Source organism: Tiliqua scincoides, chromosome 3 (genome assembly GCF_035046505.1).
Source record: "Tiliqua scincoides isolate rTilSci1 chromosome 3, rTilSci1.hap2, whole genome shotgun sequence".
Lineage (NCBI taxonomy): Eukaryota > Metazoa > Chordata > Lepidosauria > Squamata > Scincidae > Tiliqua > Tiliqua scincoides.
The window spans coordinates 2,233,854-2,256,401 of record NC_089823.1 but is presented as its reverse complement, the minus strand read 5'-3'; the positions used below and the strand labels follow the sequence as shown (position 1 = coordinate 2,256,401).

The window sequence follows — 22,548 nt, the reverse complement described above, 5'->3', positions numbered from 1 at the left end:
GCAAAGCAGTCTTGGCAATGAATGAAAAGGGACACCAATGTGTTATCAGGATGCACTGGTCCTTGTTCCTTACACGTCCAAATCAGACCAACTTCAGGGTCAGCCCACACTGGTGACTGTGGCACAGGTGGCAGAGAGGAGGTCGGGGTTCCTGCCCAGTGTGGCGCTTCCTGCTCTGCAAATGTGGAGGCGCTCACAGTGCCTGGTGGTGACAGCAACAGCCACGGGAGATGGGTGTGGGGAAGTGACAATTTAATACGGCGTCTGATGAAATAATGACTGTTTTAAAGTCTGGCAGAGTGCGGTGGCTGTTCTATTAAATCTGCGCCATTCCTAATCGGCAGCAGTTATTACTCTTGCGTGGGTGGAGGGGGAGAGGGGGGCCCGTTCCACAGCCTCCTGCTGGGGGGGGGACACATTTCTTATCTCCATGTACAGCTGTGACTGGAGGAAGAGGTCCTGAGAGGAAGGTGGTGGTTCAGATTTCAGGAAAAAGAGTTGGTGGCAGAGATGCCAAAAAGCAGTGGGGCCCAGAGGTGGAGAAGGGTTGTTGATAGGACCTCTGAAGTGGCCAGAAGGAGAAAGTGAAGCCAGGGGCATGTGGCAGGGAAGAAGAGAAGAGAAAGGGAAGGATGAAGCATCTTGGTAGATCAGTCCAGGGCCTGTCAAGGGGAGGCTGACAGCCTTTGTGAGACTCACCCTCCCAGAGTCTCCCTCTTCCTCTGTCCCATTCATAACTTTCCACCTCCACCAGCCACTGGGGAAGCCAGTAGGAGACCCCTTTCCCCATTCCCTTCCCCTTGGCTTGCACCTTCCTAAGGCATTTCTCCCTCTCTTCCTTCCTTGCACAATGCCAGAGATTTGCATGTGCACAAAAGGCTGAGGAAATGGGGAGGGTGAGAATTAGGCCAGCTCAAGGAATTAGAGTAACCCCAATCCTTCTTTTATCCCCTTGGGTGTGACAGCACTTGGATGTCAGCTGCATAAAAGTTAGACTAGAGCATTTTCACAGCAGGAAGGTTTTTGGTCACAATCCCAGAGTGCATATACTCTGCTCTGAGTGGCAAACCAATATGCCACAGCACAGTGGTTGAAAATCCTGGTCTAGTTTGAACAGGCACAACCCCCATATTGATATGTCCGGTGGCAATAAATACAAATTAGGCAGCCAGTAAGCAAGGAACACAGGGAAATTCAAAGACACTAAGGATGCAATCCAGACTTGCTCTTGGGCCGGTGCAAGTCCCTTGCGCAGGCCCAGGAGGGTTGTACAGGTCCTTGAGAGTCGGCTAGGCTGCAAGCAGAGGCGCACCAGCCCATGGAGGCTGAATCCAGCCTCCGCACCAACATAGGGAGCGAGCCTTGTGTTGGCTGAGCTCAGCCAAAGAAAGGCTCTGGGGAGGGCAGGGAAGAGGTAGGGAAGAGGTGAGAGGAAATTGCTCTGGGGCAGGGGAGGATAGGCAGAGGGTGGCCCCAGGGGCAGGCAGGTGGGGAACGGGGTGCTGGGATCCAGCTGTTATGCCCGATCCTAGCCCCCATACCCAATCAGCCCAGAGCAGCTTCAAGCTGCTCCACTCTCTTTGAACTTATGCCACCTCAGGAGGTGGCACATGTCCAAGGAGACCCATAGGAGCTACAGTGGCTTACCCAGGGGTAAGGGGGAAAGTTTCCCCTTACCTTCAGCTGATGATGGATCCGACGCATGATGATCAGCCTCCGACGCATCCTCGGCATCACCTGGCAGGACAAAGTTCCAAACAACACAGTCCTGGAACGTGCTGGAATCCCTAGCATGTATTCACTGCTGAAACAGAGACGCCTGCGTTGGCTCAGTCATGTCGTGAGAATGGATGATGGCCGATCCCAAAGGATCTCCTCTATGGAGAACTCGTGCAAGGAAAGCGCCCTACAGGTAGACCACAGCTGCGATACAAGGACATCTGCAAGAGGGATCTGAAGGCCTTAGGGATGGACCTCAACAAGTGGGAAACCCTGGCCTCTGAGCGGCCCGCTTGGAGGCAGGCTGTGCAGCATGGCCTTTCCCAGTTTGAAGAGACACTTTACCAACAGTCTGAGGCTAAGAGGCAAAGAAGGAAGGCCCATAGCCAGGGAGACAGACCAGGGACAGACTGCACTTGCTCCCAGTGTGGAAGGGATTGTCACTCTCGAATCGGCCTTTTCAGCCACACTAGACACTGTGCCAGAACCACCTTTCAGAGCGCGATACCATAGTCTTTCGAGACTGAAGGTTGCCAATACACACCTTCAGCTGAACTACTTTGCAGCCCTATCTTGCGCGGGGTGTAGCACAAGCCTCCTGGCTTTTGCCTGTTCCAGTGCAAGGTAGGATTGAACTGTAAAGACCGAGACAGAAGATGAAAGAAATTTCAGCACGTTAACATTAATCAGAAACTGCTGGAGTTGTACTGTGGGACAAGAATCATCAAACCACCTGCTATTTTATCTATTGAGCAAGAAAAATTGGCGAGACAGGATTTTGCAACAAAAAAGGCAAGAAAAATCAAGTTTTAAAGTGAATTTGTCTAGTTTAAAAAGTGTTGGACTATTACTAGCAAGTAAAAAGAATTAAAACTTGGATGTGATATTTATATATTTAACTTATTTATATTCCACATTTCAGCCCAAAGGGCAGCTCACAACATGATTTAATTAATCTTATGTAAAAACAAATCCTGAGTACACTTCTGTACTGCAGTGAATCATGGACTCTTCGCTCACAACAGGAGAGGAAACTGAACGCTTTCCACATGCACTGCCTCTGATGCATTCTCGGCATCACCTGGCAGGACAAAGTTCCAAACAACACAGTCCTGGAACGTGCTGGAATCCCTAGCATGTATGCACTGCTGAAACAGAGACGCCTGCGTTGGCTCAGTCATGTCGTGAGAATGGATGATGGCCGGATCCCAAAGGATCTCCTCTATGGAGAACTTGTGCAAAGAAAGTGCCCTACAGTTAGACCACAGCTGTGATACAAGGACATCTGCAAGAGGGATCTGAAGGCCTTAGGAATGGACCTCAACAGGTGGGAAACCCTGGCCTCTGAGCGGCCCGCTTGGAGGCAGGCTGTGCAGCATGGCCTTTCCCAGTTTGAAGAGACACTTGGCCAACAGTCTGAGGCTAAGAGGCAAAGAAGGAAGGCCCATAGCCAGGGAGACAGACCAGGGACAGACTGCACTTGCTCCCGGTGTGGAAGGGATTGTCACTCTCGAATCGGCCTTTTCAGCCACACTAGACGCCATTCAGAGCGCGATACCATAGTCTTCCGAGACTGAAGATTGCCAACCATCGGGATGAGCACAAGCACCATCAGTCAATTACAGGAGGCCATCTTACTACAAACAGTGTATATATTTGTAATGCAACAACATAAAAACCAAATAGCTGCTTATCCTAGGGCCTTAGGAAGGACTTGATAGGTGGATATATAAGGTGGATATAAGTTCAGTTACTTGAACTAAACCTAGGCTATAAATTATTCCATCCGACAGGGGACTTTATTTCTCTCTGCCCAAGACTACAGCCAGAGATGGAAACACCAGATGGCAACAACATCTCTGACCAGGAGCTGAGTTAAAACTGGAAACTTTCCAATAAGACAGTCAGTTCAGTTTAGATGTTAAAAAAATCCATGGAGACAAGAAGAGACGTGCTGACAGTTTTTGAATTCTTAACCTCAGAGAGGGGGAAGGAAAGACTCTTCAGAAGGTCTGAACATGTACAAGAAGCAAATACATTCAGAACTATAGGAAGGCATTATAAGTGCTGGGAATGAAAGTGTCTCAGTACTTAGGAGGCTGTAAGAGCTCCTTCCCTGGAGCAATTCAAGAAAGGGTTGTGAGAGCAGGTATAAAACATGCTGCTGGGGTTGGGTTGCCAACTTGCCCACTAGCCCCATCACTTGTGCCTATAACAGCACCTTGGGGAGAAGACATTGGCAAGTGATTACGCTTATGTCCATGCTGTGAAAATGGTCAGAGGATGATCCTGACACACCAACTACAGTTAAAGGCATAAGAGCAGTCCATTCTGTTTTTGCTGGTCCATTGACGATTTGCAGCCTGCCTTGTGACCAAACCACACATTACACTAAATGTGTTGGTATGTCATTACAGGCTTGTCATTACGTCCTTGAGAGGAGCAGCTGCCCTGGGCCCTGGGGATGGCAGTCTGGAGGTTATTTCATGGTTTAGTGCAGTACCCTTTTCCCATTGTAGCCCCCACCTGAAGAAGCTGTTGAACCCTTAAAGGGGGCGAGGATGAGTGGATTGAGGCAGAACCAAGTACACTCATGATCGTCTTTGTCATTCTAATTCCCTCTGTTGCTCAAGCCCCCAGCCCCCTGCTCACAGGACCTTAGCCAAAACTGGACCATCCACAATGGAGATGAAGGATTCTGTGCACTCACTGAACTACACAAGTTTGCAGAGATTCAGAACTTTTAAAAAAACAGTTCAAAGGGGGAAATTAAGCTCCAAAATGCTTTGCTTCACATGATGGAACCCACATTTCCTATCCCACAACTTTTAGAGAGGGAGGGGAAAGGACTTTCTGTTTCAACATGGCCATAAGAAAGCCTTTGAATGGCAGTGCAAGACTGAGTGAAGGGTGTGTGCGTGTGTGTGTGTGTGTGTGTGTGTGTGTGTGAGAGAGAGAGAGAGATGGGAATTTTGAGAATATTAAGGAAGAGAGAGGTAGGACTGGCTAGCCAATGCTGAAAACGCCAATCTAACCCATGCTCCCTAAAATTGTAATCCAGGATATTTACTCTGAAGTAGGCATCATGGAATCTGGCGGGACTTCCCTCAGGATGATGTGTAAACTGCAGCATTTCATTGCAGGCCCCCTCTTGTATGTCCCAGTGGCAAACTCAAGTGCTTGAGTGCTGATCCATTTGGAAGCAAAGTGAAATCAGATAGCAATTTCGACTGAAGGGGAGGGGGGCTCCCTAGGTATTTCAGAACACACAAGTATTGCAAAGTGAAAGCAGAGTCAGGGCAACCCCTCCAAAAACATCCAGAGCCCCACAGGCTCTTGAGGTGCCCATTAGGCAAAAGTGGCAGCAGAAGAGAGGCATGGGTGGGAGGTGATCTTGAGCTCTCTCATGGGCTGAGCCACTGAAGCCACAGGTGGGGCCTAGAGCAGCAATGACCTGGAGTAGGAGCTTGTTCAGTTATTGCACAGAGGGAATCTGTTCTGGGGAGCTCTTGGTTTGAAAAAAAGAGGAATGGCAATATTTGTGATCGTAATAATGATATCGTCACAGCACGGTGAGGTTGAGAAAGCCAACGTGCAATTTGCTGAAGGCCACACGCTAGCTTAGTGCCTGCGGAATTTGACCTCCGGTCTTCAGCATTCTCATCACTGGATCTCGGCTTCAGCAGGACAAGAAGCCCACACATCGTCCAGCTGCTGAAAAGCGGCCTTGGGATGAAAGAGAGGATGTGTGGCAAACAAATAGGACTCTGCTGTAAACAAGCCCTTATCTTTGTACCGCTCAGCTTCATTCCGCCAAGTTGCAGCTATGCGGATGGTGCCATCTTTGTAGCCCCAAACAATCAGTGAGATTCTTTTATCCTCTCAGCAAGAGCTCTGAATGGCACCTTATCCGACTGAGATCTCTCGGAGGCAACAAAAGAGCTTGTGGCTCTAGAGAGCACAAAAGCTTTGGAATGATGGAGATTGCAGAGCGGGTGACCCTGCACATTATTCCTTCCGCTGCAGATGCCGGTGATTCATCCTCCTTGGCCACGAAGCCAGCCCTCGCTTCCTGGCAATTCGGCATGCTCCTGCCTGAGTTTCCTCAGCCAATCACGTCCATTTCAGGCTCAGCACAACGGCCGGTTTCTGGGGCTTTTCCTTTCAGTGGTTCTCTGTAGGAAGCCTGGATTTGGTGGAGAAAGGGTGGTTGTGGCAATAGACCCTGCAGCAAAGGAAACCCAAGGCGTTCAGGGGCCCAGGACAATAATTGTGTGACTGCAAAGCTGAGACAGCATTTGTGAGTGCAAAGTCAGTGGAACAACCAGCCCTTCGAATGCTGTTTTTTAGGACTCTGTGCTCACAACAGGCAACTGGCAGCCCAGAGGGGTCTAAGGAAGAGCCAGTTGGCACCTGGAGGGGTGACTGCCTGAGAAGCTCCCCCAGGCAGCACTTCGAGCTCCAGGGTGGAAGAACATTTGCCCCCAGGAGCAGGAGGCGGGAGGCAGGTGTGTTGAGGGTGGGAAGAGGATCCTTATCGGTAGTGGCCGGGGACTTGCGGTGGCTGGGGGGGCAGGCGAGGCACAGTGTCCGCGCCAGAGACCTTCACAAAGTGCCACTGCCAGAGGAAGTGCACAGGCACACTCAACCCATGTCCCTGCTGGTGGCAGCTCTGCCAATATCCTCCCTCCTTCCCAGCCTTGATCTACTTACTCGGGTGCCCTCAAACTTGCACCGGCAAAATTTTAAGCACAGGTCCAAGTCGGCTCATCGGAGCAGCAGAGGCTGACCCCAAGGCAAGGGGCAAATGTTCCTTTATGTAGAGGAGACTTCCGTGACTCCCCCCAGCAGGCTGCACTCATGCTCCAGTGCCCTGGTTGCGTCAGCGTGGGAGGGGTTAGGCAGGACAGAGCTGCCAGTCGTTGAGGTGCTCTGGTTTTCTCCAATGGTACCAACATTGGAGTGCTTCTGGGAAGCCCACTGCACAAGCAGGAGGAAAAGCACGCCCGCCTCCGCTCTCTGGCTTTGCATCCCTGGCGGCTTCTTCACGCAGGAAGCACTGAGGGCACCTGTTTCTTCCCTGTCCCTTCCCAAGTGGCACCTGCAGCGGCATGTGTGGGGCAGCTGGGGGGGGGTTCCTTCATGGCGCATTGCGGAACCTGTTTTTCTTTGGAAAAACCCCTTTGGAACCTGTTTTTCATGGCATTATTGTATTCAGAGCTGGCAATCTGAGCCGCAAACGACATGCTGACTCCATTTGGAAATGCTCAATTTAAGTTTTAACGGGAACCGCTTCCTGGAAGTGTAACATTCATGAAAGGGTTGTTTTTTAAAAAATTTATTGTTTTATAATTGATTGCCTGCTTGTTACATTTGCAGTTGGAGTCAAGATTTTCTAAGACTTGCCTCAGTTCCTCCTATTTCTGGCACCTGGGGTCTACCCTACAGCACGTGAGCATTTTTCCAGGAGCAAAGTGTATCTGAGCATGTGTAGAGTGCATTACTCTCCCCACTGCCTTTCTCTTCTTCACGCATCACGGACAAGCTGGCAGGCCTTTCTGGTCCAGGCCTGAGTGGGCCCTGCTCCTGCTGTTTTGCTAGCTAGGCATTGAGCAGGAGCTCTGAGAATCTTTGTGGGATTCCTTGCTTTTTGTGACTTGGTCTGAGCGCCAGCCAGAGACTGCAGTGCCTGAACCCCCGGGGCATCAGCACCAGGCTGCCAAGATCAGCCCAGAGAACCACTAAATATGCTAATACTTCACACGGACAAAGGCAACGTGCCAGAGAAACAGTGGGCCTTGTGTCCCCAGGCTCCCAGAGTAATTCTGTTCATTGTTTGCATTTCCATTTTCTTCCCTTGGTTGTGCTTGTCATTTTTTAACATAATCCTTGCTGTTTCCATTGTGAGTTTGTGGGGAAGCAGAGCAAATTATAATTGATTGCCTCCTTCCTTTCCCTGCAACAACATTCCCTGTACAGCTTATTACTGATGATAGAAAGCAGGTCCATTAATAACAACATCAAGGGCTGAAGTAAGACACACGCACTGAGCTTCAGACTTCTGAGCCAGCTTCCTCCCTGGGAAGGCCACACATAAGAACATAAGAACAGCCCCCCTGGATCAGGCCATAGGCCCATCTAGTCCAGCTTCCTGTATCTCACAGCGGCCCACCAAATGCCCCAAGGAGCGCACCAGGTAACAAGAGACCTGCATCCTGGTGCCCTCCCTTGCATCTGGCATTCTGACATAGCCCATTTCTACAATCAGGAGGTTGCACATACACATCATGGCTTGTAACCACTAATGGATTTTTCCTCCAGAAACTTGTCCAATCCCCTTTTAAAGGCATCCAGGCCAGATGCCGTCACCACATCCTGTGGCAAGGAGTTCCACAGACCAACCACACGCAGAGTAAAGAAATATTTTCTTCTGTCTGTCCTAACTCTCCCAAAACTCAACTTTCGTGGATGTCCCCTGGTTCTGGTGTTGTGTGAGAGTGTAAAGAGCATCTCCCTATCCACTCTGTCCATCCCCTGCATAATTTTGTAAGTCTCAAAATTACCACTCACCACTGGTTTTTTCCATCCTGTCACGCTGGGCTGATTCTAAGGTTAAGCAAGCAGCTGGGTGAGCAAGGAAAGGCGGAGCACAGCAGTCCAGTGCCCACCTCCACCTCCTTCCCTCCAGCTCCAGCCCTGCCTCCCTCAGCTTGCTCCCTGCAAAGTCCCACTGCAAATACAGAGGATTTGTTGAGCATGCTGGGACCCTGCTCTGCCAGCTGCTTTTCTAAGGCATACCAAGGCGTGAGGAGTTTTTTACCTTTTCAGGGTGCATACTAGCAGGAGCAGCAGATCTGCCCCCATTCAGGGGCCAGATCCACTCAGGTCGCTCCTGAGTGTCAGGGCGCCTGACCCCCTGTGCCCCCCAGTGCCAAACAGGTGCAAAATAGACATTGTCGGCATGGCTGTTCACCCGGATGCTGTCATTTTTCTCCACTTGTCTCCTGCAACCAACGCAATGTCATCATTTCACACCATCCCCAGGGCATTTTGGAGGAAAAAAACATGGCAGCTGGCCACAGGTGCACGATTGCAGTGGCTGTCTGAAAAAGAACAAAACTGGCACCGGTGGTCCAAAAAGTTTAGGAGGGAGGTGGTTGCTGCACTGATGTGCACTCCATTGTTTTGAACTGGGAGTTCTCCCTGGATTGCTTCCCACAGAGAGCCAGGCAGGTGCAGCTCCGTTTGCTTTGATGGCCCCCTTGCAGCAGCAGCAAGCATAGTCTGCTTGGTCACTGTCAGTTGACCTCCCTGCAAGGACCAGTCCCACCCCAGGAGGCCCTATAAAGCTTCTGTGCTTGCACCGCTGCTCAAGACTGGTGATCCAAGTGCTTGCTTCTCGGCTCCTGACCCCGGCCCGGCCCTGAGCCCCCACCTGCTTCTGGCCCTTGGGTCATGGCTGGCTGCTCCAAAGCCCAGCCCCTCCCTGTTTTGGACCATCTATAACAGCTGACTCCGGGAACTTGACTGTTGTTGACATTTGGTTACCTTTTTTCAATTAATTTATATTTTTGCTGCTTTTTAAATATATGATTGTATTTGTTCCTTTTGTAAGCCTCTTTTGGTGGTGTTGTGTGTTTTTTAAGCAGAAAAGCAGGATAAATATTATTCTGACTAATCACGGCTCCTACTAGTGTCAATCAGGACTTTGGTCACCAAGTGATGAAAGTGCAGGTTGGAGCCAGTCCAGAAAACCTCTGTCAGGGGGCACCCGGGTGGCCTCTGATCCCAGCCCCGCTGCTCAGTTTTTATGTGCAACCTCCTGATTTTAGAAATGGGCTATGTCAGATGCAGGGAAGGGCACCAGGATGCAGGTCTCTTGTTACCTGGTGTGCTCCCTGGGGCATTTGGTGGGCCGCTGTGAGATACAGGAAGCTGGAATAGATGGGCCCATGGCCTGATCCAGTGGGGCTGTTCTTATGTTCTTAACTACAATTCCCAGGAAGCCTTGCAGGTCTCTTGTTATCTGGTGTGCTCCCTGGGGCATTTGGTGGGCCATTGTGAGATACAGGAAGCTGGACCAGATGGGCCTGTGGCCTGATCCAGTGGGGCTGTTCTTATGTTCTTAACTACAATTCCCAGGAAGCCTTGCAGGTCTCTTGTTATCTGGTGTGCTCCTTGGGGCATTTGGTGGGCCATTGTGAGATACAGGAAGCTGGACCAGATGGGCCTGTGGCCTGATCCAGTGGGGCTGTTCTTATGTTCTTAACTACAATTCCCAGGAAGCCTTGCAGGTCTCTTGTTATCTGGTGTGCTCCTTGGGGCATTTGGTGGGCCATTGTGAGATACAGGAAGCTGGACTAGATGGGCCTATGTCCTGATCCAGTGGGGCTGTTCTTATGTTCTTAACTACAATTCCCAGGAAGCCTTGCAGGTCTCTTGTTATCTGGTGTGCTCCCTGGGGCATCTGGTGGGCCGCTGTGAGATACAGGAAGCTGGACTAGATGGGCCTTTGGCCTGATCCAGCAGGTCTGTTCGTATGTTCTCAGAGCCCAACCGGCTTCAACCCTCCAGAGCCCAAGCCTCCAAAGCTGCCACTGCCCACCCCCAAGCGTTCCTTAGCCAGGCAACTGTGTCATCTCTCCTGAGTGCAACATGTTCCATGTGTGTTCTGTTCCTTCTTCAAGAAGATCCTTGTAGGCTGCTTTGAGGGCAACACATACAAAGTCACAGAGAAACTAATTGGCTCTCATTTCATTTTCCACTCCATTGAGAGCCTCTTGATCTGCCTAAGCACTTGTCATCGAAAATGTGTCTATTTATGTGGAGAATAATTATCTGGTGCCTTCAAGCTCACCCTGGTTTTTTTCCCCTTTGTTTTTTATCAGAAGACTTCTAAGGCTTTTCATGTAGATTAGCTGAAATAGTCACCAGCTCTGGCAAGGCTGCCTCCTGTTCTCTTCCTCTCCTTAACCTCTGCCCTCTGCTATTGGCCACTTCCCTTGTCCTCTAGCCATGGTTAGGAGCATCCTTGACTTGGGGCAGTTATCCAAGAAGCCTGTATCCTTCTTGGCCACCTCGCTTGGTCTCCACCCCCCCCCCCCACCTTCACATAGCCGAGCTCCCTCCAGCAATAGACAAACCTGCCTTGCAGAGATGAGGGACAGTAGCAGAACAGCCTCCTGCTCAAACCTGAGAATCTCTGTCCTGTGTAAATAGCAGCAGGATTTGCACGAAAGCAGAGGAGCGGAGGCTTCTCAAATGTCAAGGCAAGGCTGAGGCTTGCAAAAATAAGGAGGACCTGTCCTGCCACACACCACCCCAGCAACTTCAAAGCAGGGAGAAGGGGGGAGTTGAGGGGAGACAAATGTGGTACCTTGCAGGACACTCTGAAGAAAAATTCTTCTCAAGGTGGTTCCACAATGGAGGGAGTAGGCAACCCCTGTTGGGGGCAGCCCAGGGGATCAAGCCCAGGCTCCTGTAGGAGACCTACTAACCTTGAAACTCAGCCCAGCATCCATGGTTGCAGCCATTGGGAGGATGCCAGGGACCTGACAGGAGCCACCCTAGATGCCAGCAGCACATTCCCTGTTGCCTGCCCTCAGGCTCCACAAAGAGGACTGGGCCGCACCCCTATAGCAGCTCTCACAGCTGGCTGCCATGTTTTATCAAGATGTGGAACAATATTGCAAGGAAGACAACCAGCAAGAGTGTGCACGTATATTTCATTTAGGGTTTAGACATATTGGTCTGGCTTGTGCATTCTGGAAAGGCTAAAACTGGCCCCACTACCCGCCTAGTTCTTGCCAATATCTGCCAGAAAGCACCTTCGTTCCCTACCCCACCCCACCAGATGACTTCACAGTGTCCAAACACAGAACACATGTGTTCCACACAGCAGAGGCCTTTCCTCTGTTATCTGGTGTGCTCCCTGGGGCATTTGGTGGGCCGCTGTGAGATACAGGAAGGTGGACTAGATGGGCCTATGGCCTGATCCAGTGGGGCTGTTCTTATTATGTACAGACCAGCCTGGGTACCAGTGGCAGCAGAAGGTTGGCTACGGAGAGTCTGTGCCTCAGGGGTGAAGGGCTCCTTCACACACAGAAGGCCCAGCAAGGCTGGGAAGGGTCCTGGCAGAGACATCTGCCATAGACTGAACTGCATCAGGCCCAATGGTTGGTGAGCAACAAATGTAGGCCCTGACCCCAGTGGGCTCTGTGGGCTGGGGCTAAAGTAGGGTGGGAGAACCAAGGCTTCCTTGACGTGTGCCCGACAGGGATGCTGAGTTACCCTGGCAACAGCACCCCAAGGTTTCCATGACAGTGTTTTGCATTCATCCCGCCCCTCGCTCAACAGTGGCTGAACAGCGTTCCAACTGTGTTCAAGGAAGCATTGCAAGTCCTTGCAGGGCAGCGACAAGATGATTGGTAAAGATGGACAAGCTTCCTTCAGACTTTGCTTTTCTGGAAAAGCCCACCTGCAGGGACTGCTGGGCACCCTCCCAGTTCAGGGTGCAGGTGGAGGTGATGCTGCGGAGCCCCAGTGAGTCCCAACAGGCCTGTGTGTGAGCTCAGCAGCAGCTTATTAGGGTGAGCAAGTTAACAGCGACAGACCTGTAGCAATAAACCCACCTGTGACGGAGGAGAGCCATCCCTGACCCCCAGATCAGCCATTCATCTAGGGCCATTACTGGATCTAGCCCTGGTCTTTGGAATTCAGGGGGCAGCAGTGCCGTCACAGCCCTTTCTAGAGAGCACAGACCTTCCTAATGTCAACAGCGCTTATTTCATCTGAAATATTTATGTCCTTCATTCTACCTAAAGCTGTCAGGCAGATTATTTTAAATGCACTAAAACAAATACTCTGGCTCCTTAGTTGTCTCCAAGGATGGCTATGATGTCCCTGCACATGGCTCCTGGCTCCAGGGGTCAGATGCCAGAAGTGCTGGGGAGGGGGAGGAGGGGCAATGCTGTTTACAAAGCTCTCTCCAGCCGCAGATGTCCCAGCTCCAGCCTCTTTCCTGGGGAAACAACTCAAGCGTTACGTGTATGAAACGACAGTACAGGAGTTTAGCATGAGGCCTCACCAAGAGAAACAGCAAAGTAAGACGCACCTTTCTGCATACCTCTTGCAGGAGAAGGTGGCGCAGAGTGCCTTTAGCGAGAAGAGAATCCCCTTTAGTTTATGGGAATTAAGGTGGAGGGCTTTCCATCAGGTCCTCAGGGTGGGAGCGGCAAACCCACGGTTGCAAGAAGATCAGAAGAGGTGCAAGAGGCTGACCTGTTCAAGGTCAGGACCCTCTAAATCAGTAGGCGCCCCGGCTGATAGAAACGGTAGCCCATTTCGTCCAAGAGTGTATGCCAGTGAAGGAGTTGTGGAGGGGCGTAGCGAGGGCCTTTAAGTGACCCAAACTGGCCCAACAGGCCCAGGAGACTATCGTCTCTGGGAAGGAGCCGGCGGGAGGTATGAGGGGACCCAAGAGGATGAGTAATGCAGGACAAGGGAGGGGAGGAGACGATAGGTGGGAGGTGCCATGGTCCACATAAGAACATAAGAACATAAGAACAGCCCCACTGGATCAGGCCGTAGGCCCATCTAGTCCAGATTCCTGTATCTCACAGCGGCCCACCAAATGCCCCAGGGAGCACACCAGATAACAAGAGACCTCATCCTGGTGCCCTCCCCTGCATCTGGCATTCTGACATAACCCATTTCTAAAATCAGGAGGTTGCGCATACACATCATGGCTTGTAACCCATAATGGATTTTTCCTCCAGAAACTTGTCCAATCCCCTTTTAAAGGCATCCAGGCTAGACGCCAGCACCACATCCTGTGGCAAGGAGTTCCACAGACTGGGGGCGTGCTATCGTCCTCCAGACCAGAAATCTGATGGGGACCTTGAAATGAGGAAACAGATCAGGGAGGTGACAAGGAGGGACAGGGTTGTAATCATGGGGGACTTCAATTATCCTCATATTGACTGGGTCAATTTGTGTTCTGGTCACGATAAGGAAACCGGATTTCTTGACATGCTAAATGACTGTGGCTTAGATCAGCTAGTCACGGAGCCCACCAGAGGACAGGTGACTCTGGATTTAATATTGTGCGGTACGCAGGACCTGGTTAGAGATGTAAATGTTACTGAGCCATTGGGGAACAGTGATCATGCTGCGATCCATTTTGACGTGCACGTTGGGGGAAGAATACCAGGCAAATCTCTAACAAAAACCCTTGACTTCCGACGGGCGGACTTCCCTCAAATGAGGAGGCTGGTTAGAGGGAGGTTGAAAGGGAAGGTAAAAAGAGTCCAATCTCTCCAGAGTGCATGGAGGCTGTTTAAAACAACAGTAATAGAGGCCCAGCAGAGGTGTATACCGCAAAGAAAGAAGGGTTCCACTAAATCCAGGAGGGTGCCCACATGGCTAACCAGCCAAGTTAGAGAGGCTGTGAAGGGCAAGGAAGCTTCCTTCCGTAAATGGAAGTCTTGCCCTAATGAGGAGAATAAAAAGGAACATAAACTGTGGCAAAAGAAATGTAAGAAGGTGATACTGGAGGCCAAGCGAGACTATGAGGAACGCATGGCCAGCAACATTAAGGGGAATAATAAAAGCTTCTTCAAATATGTTAGAAGCAGGAAACCCGCCAGAGAAGCGGTTGGCCCTCTGGATGGTAAGGGAGGGAAAGGGGCGATAAAAGGAGACTTAGAGATGGCAGAGAAATTAAATGAGTTCTTTGCATCTGTCTTCATGGCAGAAGACCTCGGGCAGATACCGCTGCCCGAACGGCCCCTCCTAACCGAGGAGTTAAGTCAGATAGAGGTTAAAAGAAAAGATGTTTCAGACCTCATTGATAAATTAAAGATCAATAAGTCACCGGGCCCTGATGGCATACACCCAAGGGTTATTAAGGAATTGAAGAATGAAGTTGCAGATCTCTTGACTAAGGTATGCAACTTGTCCCTCAAAACGGCCATGGTGCCAGAAGATTGGAGGATAGCAAATGTCACGCCTATCTTTAAAAAGGGAAAGAGGGAGGACCCGGGAAACTATAGGCCGGTCAGCCTAACATCCATACCGGGTAAGATGGTGGAATGCCTCATCAAAGATAGGATCTCAAAACACATAGACCAACAGGCCTTGCTGAGGGAGAGTCAGCATGGCTTCTGTAAGGGTAAGTCTTGCCTCACGAACCTTATAGAATTCTTTGAAAAGGTCAACAGGCATGTGGATGCGGGAGAACCCGTGGACATTATATATCTGGCCTTTCAGAAGGCGTTTGACACGGTCCCTCACCAAAGGCTACTGAAAAAACTCCACAGTCAGGGAATTAGAGGACAGGTCCTCTCATGGATTGAGAACTGGTTGGAGGCCAGGAAGCAGAGAGTGGGTGTCAATGGGCAATTTTCACAATGGAGAGAGGTGAAAAGTGGTGTGCCCCAAGGATCTGTCCTGGGACCGGTGCTTTTCAACCTCTTCATAAATGACCTGGAGACAGGGTTGAGCAGTGAAGTGGCTAAGTTTGCAGGCGACACCAAACTTTTCCGAGTGGTGAAGACCAGAAGTGATTGTGAGGAGCTCTAGAAGGATCTCTCCAGACTGGCAGAATGGGCAGCAAAATGGCAGATGCGCTTCAATGTCAGTACGTGTAAAGTCATGCACATTGGGGCAAAAAATCAAAACTTTAGATATAGGCTGATGGGTTCTGAGCTGTCTGTGACATATCAGGAGAGAGATCTTGGGGTGGTGGTGGACCGGTCGATGAAAGTGTCGACCCAATGTGCGGCGGCAGTGAAGAAGGCCAATTCTATGCTTGGGATCATTAGGAAGGGTATTGGGAACAAAACGGCTAGTATTATAATGCAGTTGTACAAATCTATGGTAAGGCCACACCTGGAGTATTGTGTCCAGTTCTGGTCGCCGCATCTCAAAAAAGACATAGTGGAAATGGAAAAGGTGCAAAAGAGAGCGACTAAGATGATTACGGGGCTGGGGCACCTTCCTTACGAGGAAAGGCTACGGCGTTTGGGCCTCTTCAGCCTAGAAAAGAGGCGCCTGAGGGGGGACATGATTGAGACATACAAAATTATGCAGGGGATGGACAGAGTGGATAGGGAGATGCTCTTTACACTCTCACATAATACCAGAACCAGGGGACATCCACTAAAATTGAGTGTTGGGCGGGTTAGGACAGACAAAAGAGAATATTTCTTTACTCAGCATGTGGTGAGAATCCACGGTAAGATTGATAAATCTGTATGTCCTTTTTGCGCTGGGCATCCAAAGGGGCAAAGAAATAAAGGAGAAAAAGTCCACCAACACGCAGGGATGGGTCCACTTTGTGGTCTTGAGTATACGGCGTCGTGGCTTATGAAAGGGTGAGAACCGGTAGAGACATTTGGAAAAAATGGTGGGAGTGGTTAGATGGGGTGAATCCACCTATAACGTGATGCATCTGTGTTCTAGTTAAACAGCTGATGTAACGGGACTGTAATTGAAATGTAAAATGTGATTTCTTTCCTTTGAATTATTTATTGTAGTATGAAACTTGTTAAATAAAAATCTATACCCCCCCCCTCCAAAAAAAATCTATATTTCCCAGGAAAGATGGAGCTGGTTAGGACTAGCCAGAGCCCATTCGCCTCCTGCTTTCCCAGAACTGCCTGTCTCAGGTACCATGTCACCCACCCAGGGTGTTACTTGCCATCAAATGCACCTGCCGTGGCTCCTTCTTTTCCCTCTCTCTCCTCCCCTGGCTTTATTCACGTCTTCATGTTTCTCCCTTTTCTCCTGGGACACTTGTAGGTGCTTCCTGAAACTCCTTTTGTGAAAGCTTCGGGCTCCGTGCTTTCTCCCCCATTCCCTTCTGTCACAAACAGTCCAATCCAGGGGGCTGTGTGCACAGCCAGACCTCACATTCCAGCAGCACACTGTGCTTTATGTTGAGAAATGCAACTCACTGTCATGTGCTGCCAGGTCACTGCCCCACGTGGCAGCAGCTGCTGGAGCTCTGCTGGCCAGTTAGATAAGATGGTGGGGAAAGCCTGTAGTGGTTGGGGAGGGGGGAACATTTCAGGGCAAATTAGTGGCCCCAGGATCCTATCCCCTTCCCTTTCCCTTTTTTCTCCTCAGACTTACACAAGCTATAGAGTCAGTCAGTACAGATCCGAGGAGACTTTCAGCCAAATCCTATGCATGTCTACTCAGAAGTAAGTTTCATTAGTTAATGGGGCTTACTCCCATGAAAGTGTGGATAGGATTGGGCTGCCACAAATGTTCTGTCCATGGCACAGGGGATAGGATTAGGCCATAAGACTGCAATCTCACACACACTTGCCTGCGAGTAAACCCCATGGAACACAATGAGACTTGTGCAACAACAGGAAAAAAAAAACTATATATGCTTTCCATGCTCCCACCCCTCTCATTGTCGACCTTGTGCCAGTATCTAAATTGTAAGTCCCATGGGGCAGGGACCTGACTTTTCTCTGTGTGTAAAGTGCCATGTACTTTGAAGGTGCTGCAATGAAGAGAAATATCCTCTTTTTGAGTTGTCAGCTGCTCTGGCAGGGATCAATGCTGTTTGTAAATAGGAGTCCTGATCAGACTCTCTCTTTCCCTCTTCTGGAGCAGCAGTCAAGATCCAGGCCAAGATCCTGGCGATCACCTAAAACACCTTTACTGCTCAGGTGTCCTTTGTTCACAAGGGAGTGTTTGAGGCTCCCAGGTGAACTTTACCTGACCACCACTGCCAGTGGAAAGAGAATGCACTTTGTCCATGCTCAGAGGCACCCTTAGCTTTACTGACTCCTAGGCCTTGGGACTAGGAATGGGTTGATATCTGCCCTCAAGACTCCCCAAACGGCACCTCCTCTTACTTGTGTTGATGCAATTAATGCTCCAAGTGCCACCTCCTCTCTCGTCACTGCTCTGTCTTTCATTGCCGACAAGGGGCCCAGTTCCCCACTGCTCCTCCACCCAACTGCTAATGGAGGCCTAATAGTTGTATGACACAAATTAGGTCCAGACCCAAGACAGGAAAAAGAGAAGGGTCTCCCTTCCACTGCTGCAGCCTTCAGGTATTACGGCTGCATTAACAGGCATTTATGTTAAGTCTGTGTTCAGGGGAAGCCAGAAACACAGCTAACAAATTGGTTCAGGGACAGGTGCAGGCTGCTGAGTCAGCTGAATCAACCAGCACCTGTGACTACCACACCCTGGGTGTAACTGAGCCTACACTGATTGGCTATTCAGAGTACTTAAGGGTTAGTCTGCTGAACCTCCAGTGCAGTAGTAGGGGACAACTGTTGAACTGCTGCCTGAGACTTTGGAGGCTAGATGTATGTATATGTTGTTACTGACTGTGGACTAAACTTTGACTGTGTATTGTGGAAAGCTGATTTGGATTTGTTAATACTGAACTGACTGCTCATCGTATATGACTTGGACTGTTTACTGACTACTCTACTTGTGAAAACCCTTGCTCTAGAATACAACTGCTGCATTCAAAGGACTCTGCTGTGTATGCCGTGTTTGTGCACCCTGCTCACACCTGAGGAAAGCCAAGGTTCCATCTCTTATAACCTTAACAATTTATACACATAGAGGGGGTAGGAGAGGGAGAGGACCATGCAGGGGAGGAATCTCCACTCCAGGATGGCTGTGAGCCAGCCTCTGCCATGAGCAAGCTGGGGGCCACAGAAGTCCACAGGAAGGGCACACACAAACCTGCATTTCCATTTCCATTTCCTTATCCAACAGATCCCCAAATATAGACAAACACCTTTTACCTGGTCACTTGTGGACTATTCACTCACTCGAGACCAAGAGGTGAAATTCACTAGTCTCAAGGGACCAGCCAGATGCCTCTGGGAAGACCACAGGCAAGGCTTGAAAACAGTTACCCTCTCCTGCTGTTGCCTCTCCCCAGCCACTGGCATTCAGAGGTAGACTGTCTCAGAGCATGGAGGCTCCACAGAACCATCATGACAAACAGCCAGTGCCAGGCCCGTCCTCCTTCTTCATGCATCTGTCTAATCACCTTTTAAAGCTATGCCAGGTAGTAGCCATTGCCAGGCCTTCTAGCAGATAACACCACAAATTCACATCTCAGAGGAGGAGGAGGACATGTCTGCTCATCTGCACTTCTACACGCAGGCTGGTCTGAAACACCCCCCCCCAATCTCTTCCCCATGCTCAGTGTTTCCAGATTTTGCTCCATGGCCTGGCCATAGAAATCTCTTCCTTTCCTGTTCCGTCTGTCTTGAATCTCCTGTCCATCTGGGTGACTCCCAAGCTGCAACATTATGAGAGGGGGCAGAAAAACATCTCTGCTCACTTTCCCCTCCCATTCCTAGATTTCGAAACCTCCCCATCTCCCCTCTTTGGCATCCCAGAACATGCCTGGACAGAAGTATCGCCTTCAGAGGTGTCTCATGGCAAATGGATTTTTCCTCTGGAAGAATCGTTTGCATCAGAAGCAGGTTGGGCAGTTGAGACTGAACAAACCTGGTTTACACCCCTAGACATCCGGGTGGTGCTGGAGCTCTGGGGGAGGAATGCTGTCCTTCCTTCCCTTCTGCCACAGTCTCCTGCCAGACCCCCATCCTGGCTTTCAGCCTCCTGAAAGAAGTGGCTGGGACTTCACCACGCTAGGTCCTCCAAAGTTATTTAATATTACAAAAAGAGAAGTCTCTTATCAAAAGAAAACAGAAAGACGGTACCTGCCCCCCTTTTTCCCAGCTTCCCAGCAGTGGCTTCCTGTTTCCTGTACCTCAGAAAACGGGGACCCAGACAAGTCCCCATGTGGACATCAGACCACCTGCATATCTACATGTTCTCAGCCCCACCTCCCCACCCTCAGTGTTTCCACATTTTGCTTCGTGGTCTGGCCGAGGGTCTTCTTTATCCGTGCCCCAGGAAAGGGTCTGTGGCCTTGTCAAGGAGTTCAGTGACTCAGCAGCCAGCCAACCAGTTCAGAGGAGGCCATTCATCACCAGCTCAGTGGAGAGGGCAGGGGACTGCAACCATGAGCCCCTCCCTACTCCATCACAGGCTCCCTCCGGAATTGCCACTGAGGTTGGTGCACTTTGCCTGCTTTCCTCTTTTCTGTAGCAGCTTCTGTACTTTTGCCAGGACCCAGGAAGGGGTCTTGTTTCCTCCTGGCTTGTTCTAATCAGCTCTGTCCAGGTCTGAGTTAAAACAACGAATGGGCACAGTCCAGTTTTTCCACAGTCACCAGTCACTCCAAAGTCCAAACTCTGCTTGGTACCAAATAAACAGACTTCATTTGTCTGTTTCCCTCCAGGGGAGGAAGTCAGTGGTGGGGAGTCGCCAGGGCCTGAAAACTGCTGACGGTGCAAAGGAGTCTGGCCCAGGCTGCTGCCAGAGCATCTTCCTCTCAGGGCTTGGCTTTGCCTGTGAGGCCTCCCTCCACTGCAGGGATGGGGCTCCATTGCAAGATGCACAAGAAGCTGTTCCAGTCACCTGGCAGGAAGGTTTCTAGGGATTTCCTAGAAGGAATGTCGCTTCTCTTCCTGGCTACTCCTGTCAACCCGGCCTTCCAGGGAGGTGGGGAGTTCAACAAGGGCTGCCTGTGGTCCTGAGTGTCCCACCCCCATCCCATCCCCGCTGGACCAGCCAGGAAAATGCCAAGTGGTTTTTGGTTTTCTGGGCTCCTCCAGTTTCTTTGTCATTTGCCAACAAACCTACAGGGGGAAAAAACAAAAACAAAATGAGGCCTCAGAGCAGGACTTCTGGAAGCCCTTCACGTCAGAAGCGGCTAGGAAAAGACCCAGCAGCCCCACAGAGACTTCACCTGGGGCATCTCTCCCATGTGCTGGAGTGAATTCCCCACTCACGTTGGTCATGGTTCTCCCCCATATGTCATGCAGAGGCTCCTTAGCCAGGCTGGGCCTCCTCCAGGCCAGTTAAAGTGCTTCTGGCTTGTTCTCTGTTCTGACTCCAGGCCCCATTTGAACCCTGCCTGTGGATCAGGACACTGCCAAGGGAGGCAGAGCGCCAAGGCAGGATGCTGAGCAGGGGAATCTTCATCTCCATGGAGGTCTTGGGGACCAGGTTGGACAAACACATGATGGGTTTATCCAAAAGCAGACTCAGACACCGGCTGAGCAGCTGACCCAGAAAATGGGGCTCCTGCTCCTGGTCAGCTGCACAGAAGACATTTGGCAGACACTGCTGGTCAATTCTCAGTGCCTCAGGGATGAGCAAAGCGGCACCTTCTGAAACACCCTCCTTGGCATAGCCAGACCTCGCCTTTGTCCCGTCTGGGGCCTCTGCTTGATCTCTGAGGAGCAGCTGGATCTGCCCCTGCAAATGGGTGAGAGAGGTAACTCCCAGCCCCCTGGAGGGGTCCTGGAGATGCTGCCAGAGACTGAGCCTGCCAGGAACCTCTTCGTGCCAAGCAGGGATGGCTCTGCCCTGGGACAACTCCCAGGAAGGGAGCTACTGACTTCCCTGTCACTGCACCCTGTTCGCCTGCATTGCTGTGAAGAGCCACATGGGATTTTTCACAGACAGGAACTTTCTAGCTAAGAGAAACAAGAGTATGTCTGGATGGGTCCCCAGAAATGCAGGCAGAGGGATCTAGCTCCCCAAACGTCATCTTCTCTGCCCCTGGAGGTGACATGAGGAAGACAGTTACCTGGCATGTTTGACTTCCAGCTTCACACATCCCGAAAAAGCTGGAGAGGAGAAAACAAGGCAAAAGGGGAGCAATCAGTTTTGTGAGCAGCTGCTTCTGGCCCTGACACTCAGGGCACAATCCTAACCAGGTCTACTCAGAAGTAAGTCCTAATTGTTCAATGGGGCTTATTCTCAGGAAAGTGTGGTTAGGGTTGCGGCCTCAGGCTCACAAGGCAGTTCGCCCAGGAAATAAGAGTCATAGTAACATAAGAGTTGAAAGTGACCTAAAGGATCATCTAGGCCAACCCTCACCTGTAGCAAAAATCTTCCTAGAGAATCTCCAGCAGTGCTTGTTGAGCCTCTGCTTGAAGATTTCCAGTGAAGGAGAATTCACTACCTTCCTTGGCAACTTGTTCCACTGCCAAAACGCCCTGACCACCAGGAATTTTTTCCTGATGTCTAATCAGAATCTCTTCTCTTTCGGTTTGTACCCATTGGATCTAGTTCTACTCTCAGAAGCAGTTAATTCAGTGTAAGTTAAGTGTAAATTAATGCACACGGGGGCAAAAAATCAAAACTTCCCATATAGGCTGATGGGTTCTGAGCTGTCTGTGACAGATCAGGAGAGAGATCTTGGGGTGGTGGTGGACAGGTCGATGAAAGTGTCGACCCAATGTGCGGCGGCAGTGAAGAAGGCCAATTCTATGCTTGGGGTCATTAGGAAGGGTATTGAGAACAAAACGGCTAATATTATAATGCCGTTGTACAAATCGATGGTAAGGCCACACCTGCAGTATTGTGTCCAGTTCTGGTCGCCGCATCTCAAAAAAGACATAGTGGAAATGGAAAAGGTGCAAAAGAGAGCAACTAAGATGATTACGGGGCTGGGGCACCTTCCTTATGAGGAAAGGCTATGGCGTTTGGGCCTCTTCAGCCTAGAAAAGAGACGCCTGAGGGGGGACATGATTGAGACATACAAAATTATGCACGGGAAAGATAAAGTGGATACAGAGATGCTCTTTACACTCTCACTTAACACCAGAACCAGGGGACATCCACTAAAACTGAGTGTTGGGAGAGTTAGGACAAACGAAAACATTTCTTTACTCAGCATGTAGATAGTCTGTGGAACTCCTTGACACAGGATGTGGTGCTGGCATCTGGCCTACATGCCTTTAAAAGGGGATT

General features: G+C 50.4%; 1 protein-coding gene across 3 annotated transcripts in view; it reads right to left on the bottom strand.

Moving 5' to 3' along the window:
• Nucleotides 1-19,367: 19,367 nt before the first annotated feature.
• Nucleotides 19,368-22,548, bottom strand: part of ARAP1 (ArfGAP with RhoGAP domain, ankyrin repeat and PH domain 1) — a 103,999-nt gene continuing 100,818 nt past the window's right edge. For all 3 annotated transcript variants that reach the window (XM_066620210.1, XM_066620212.1, XM_066620211.1), the window contains 2 exons: nt 21,380-21,419; nt 19,368-20,423 (listed from right to left, as the gene is read on the bottom strand). In XM_066620210.1, coding sequence (XP_066476307.1) covers nt 21,402-21,419 — 18 coding nt within the window. In that variant the 3' untranslated portion in view covers nt 19,368-20,423; nt 21,380-21,401. The remainder of the gene's footprint in view (nt 20,424-21,379; nt 21,420-22,548) is intronic.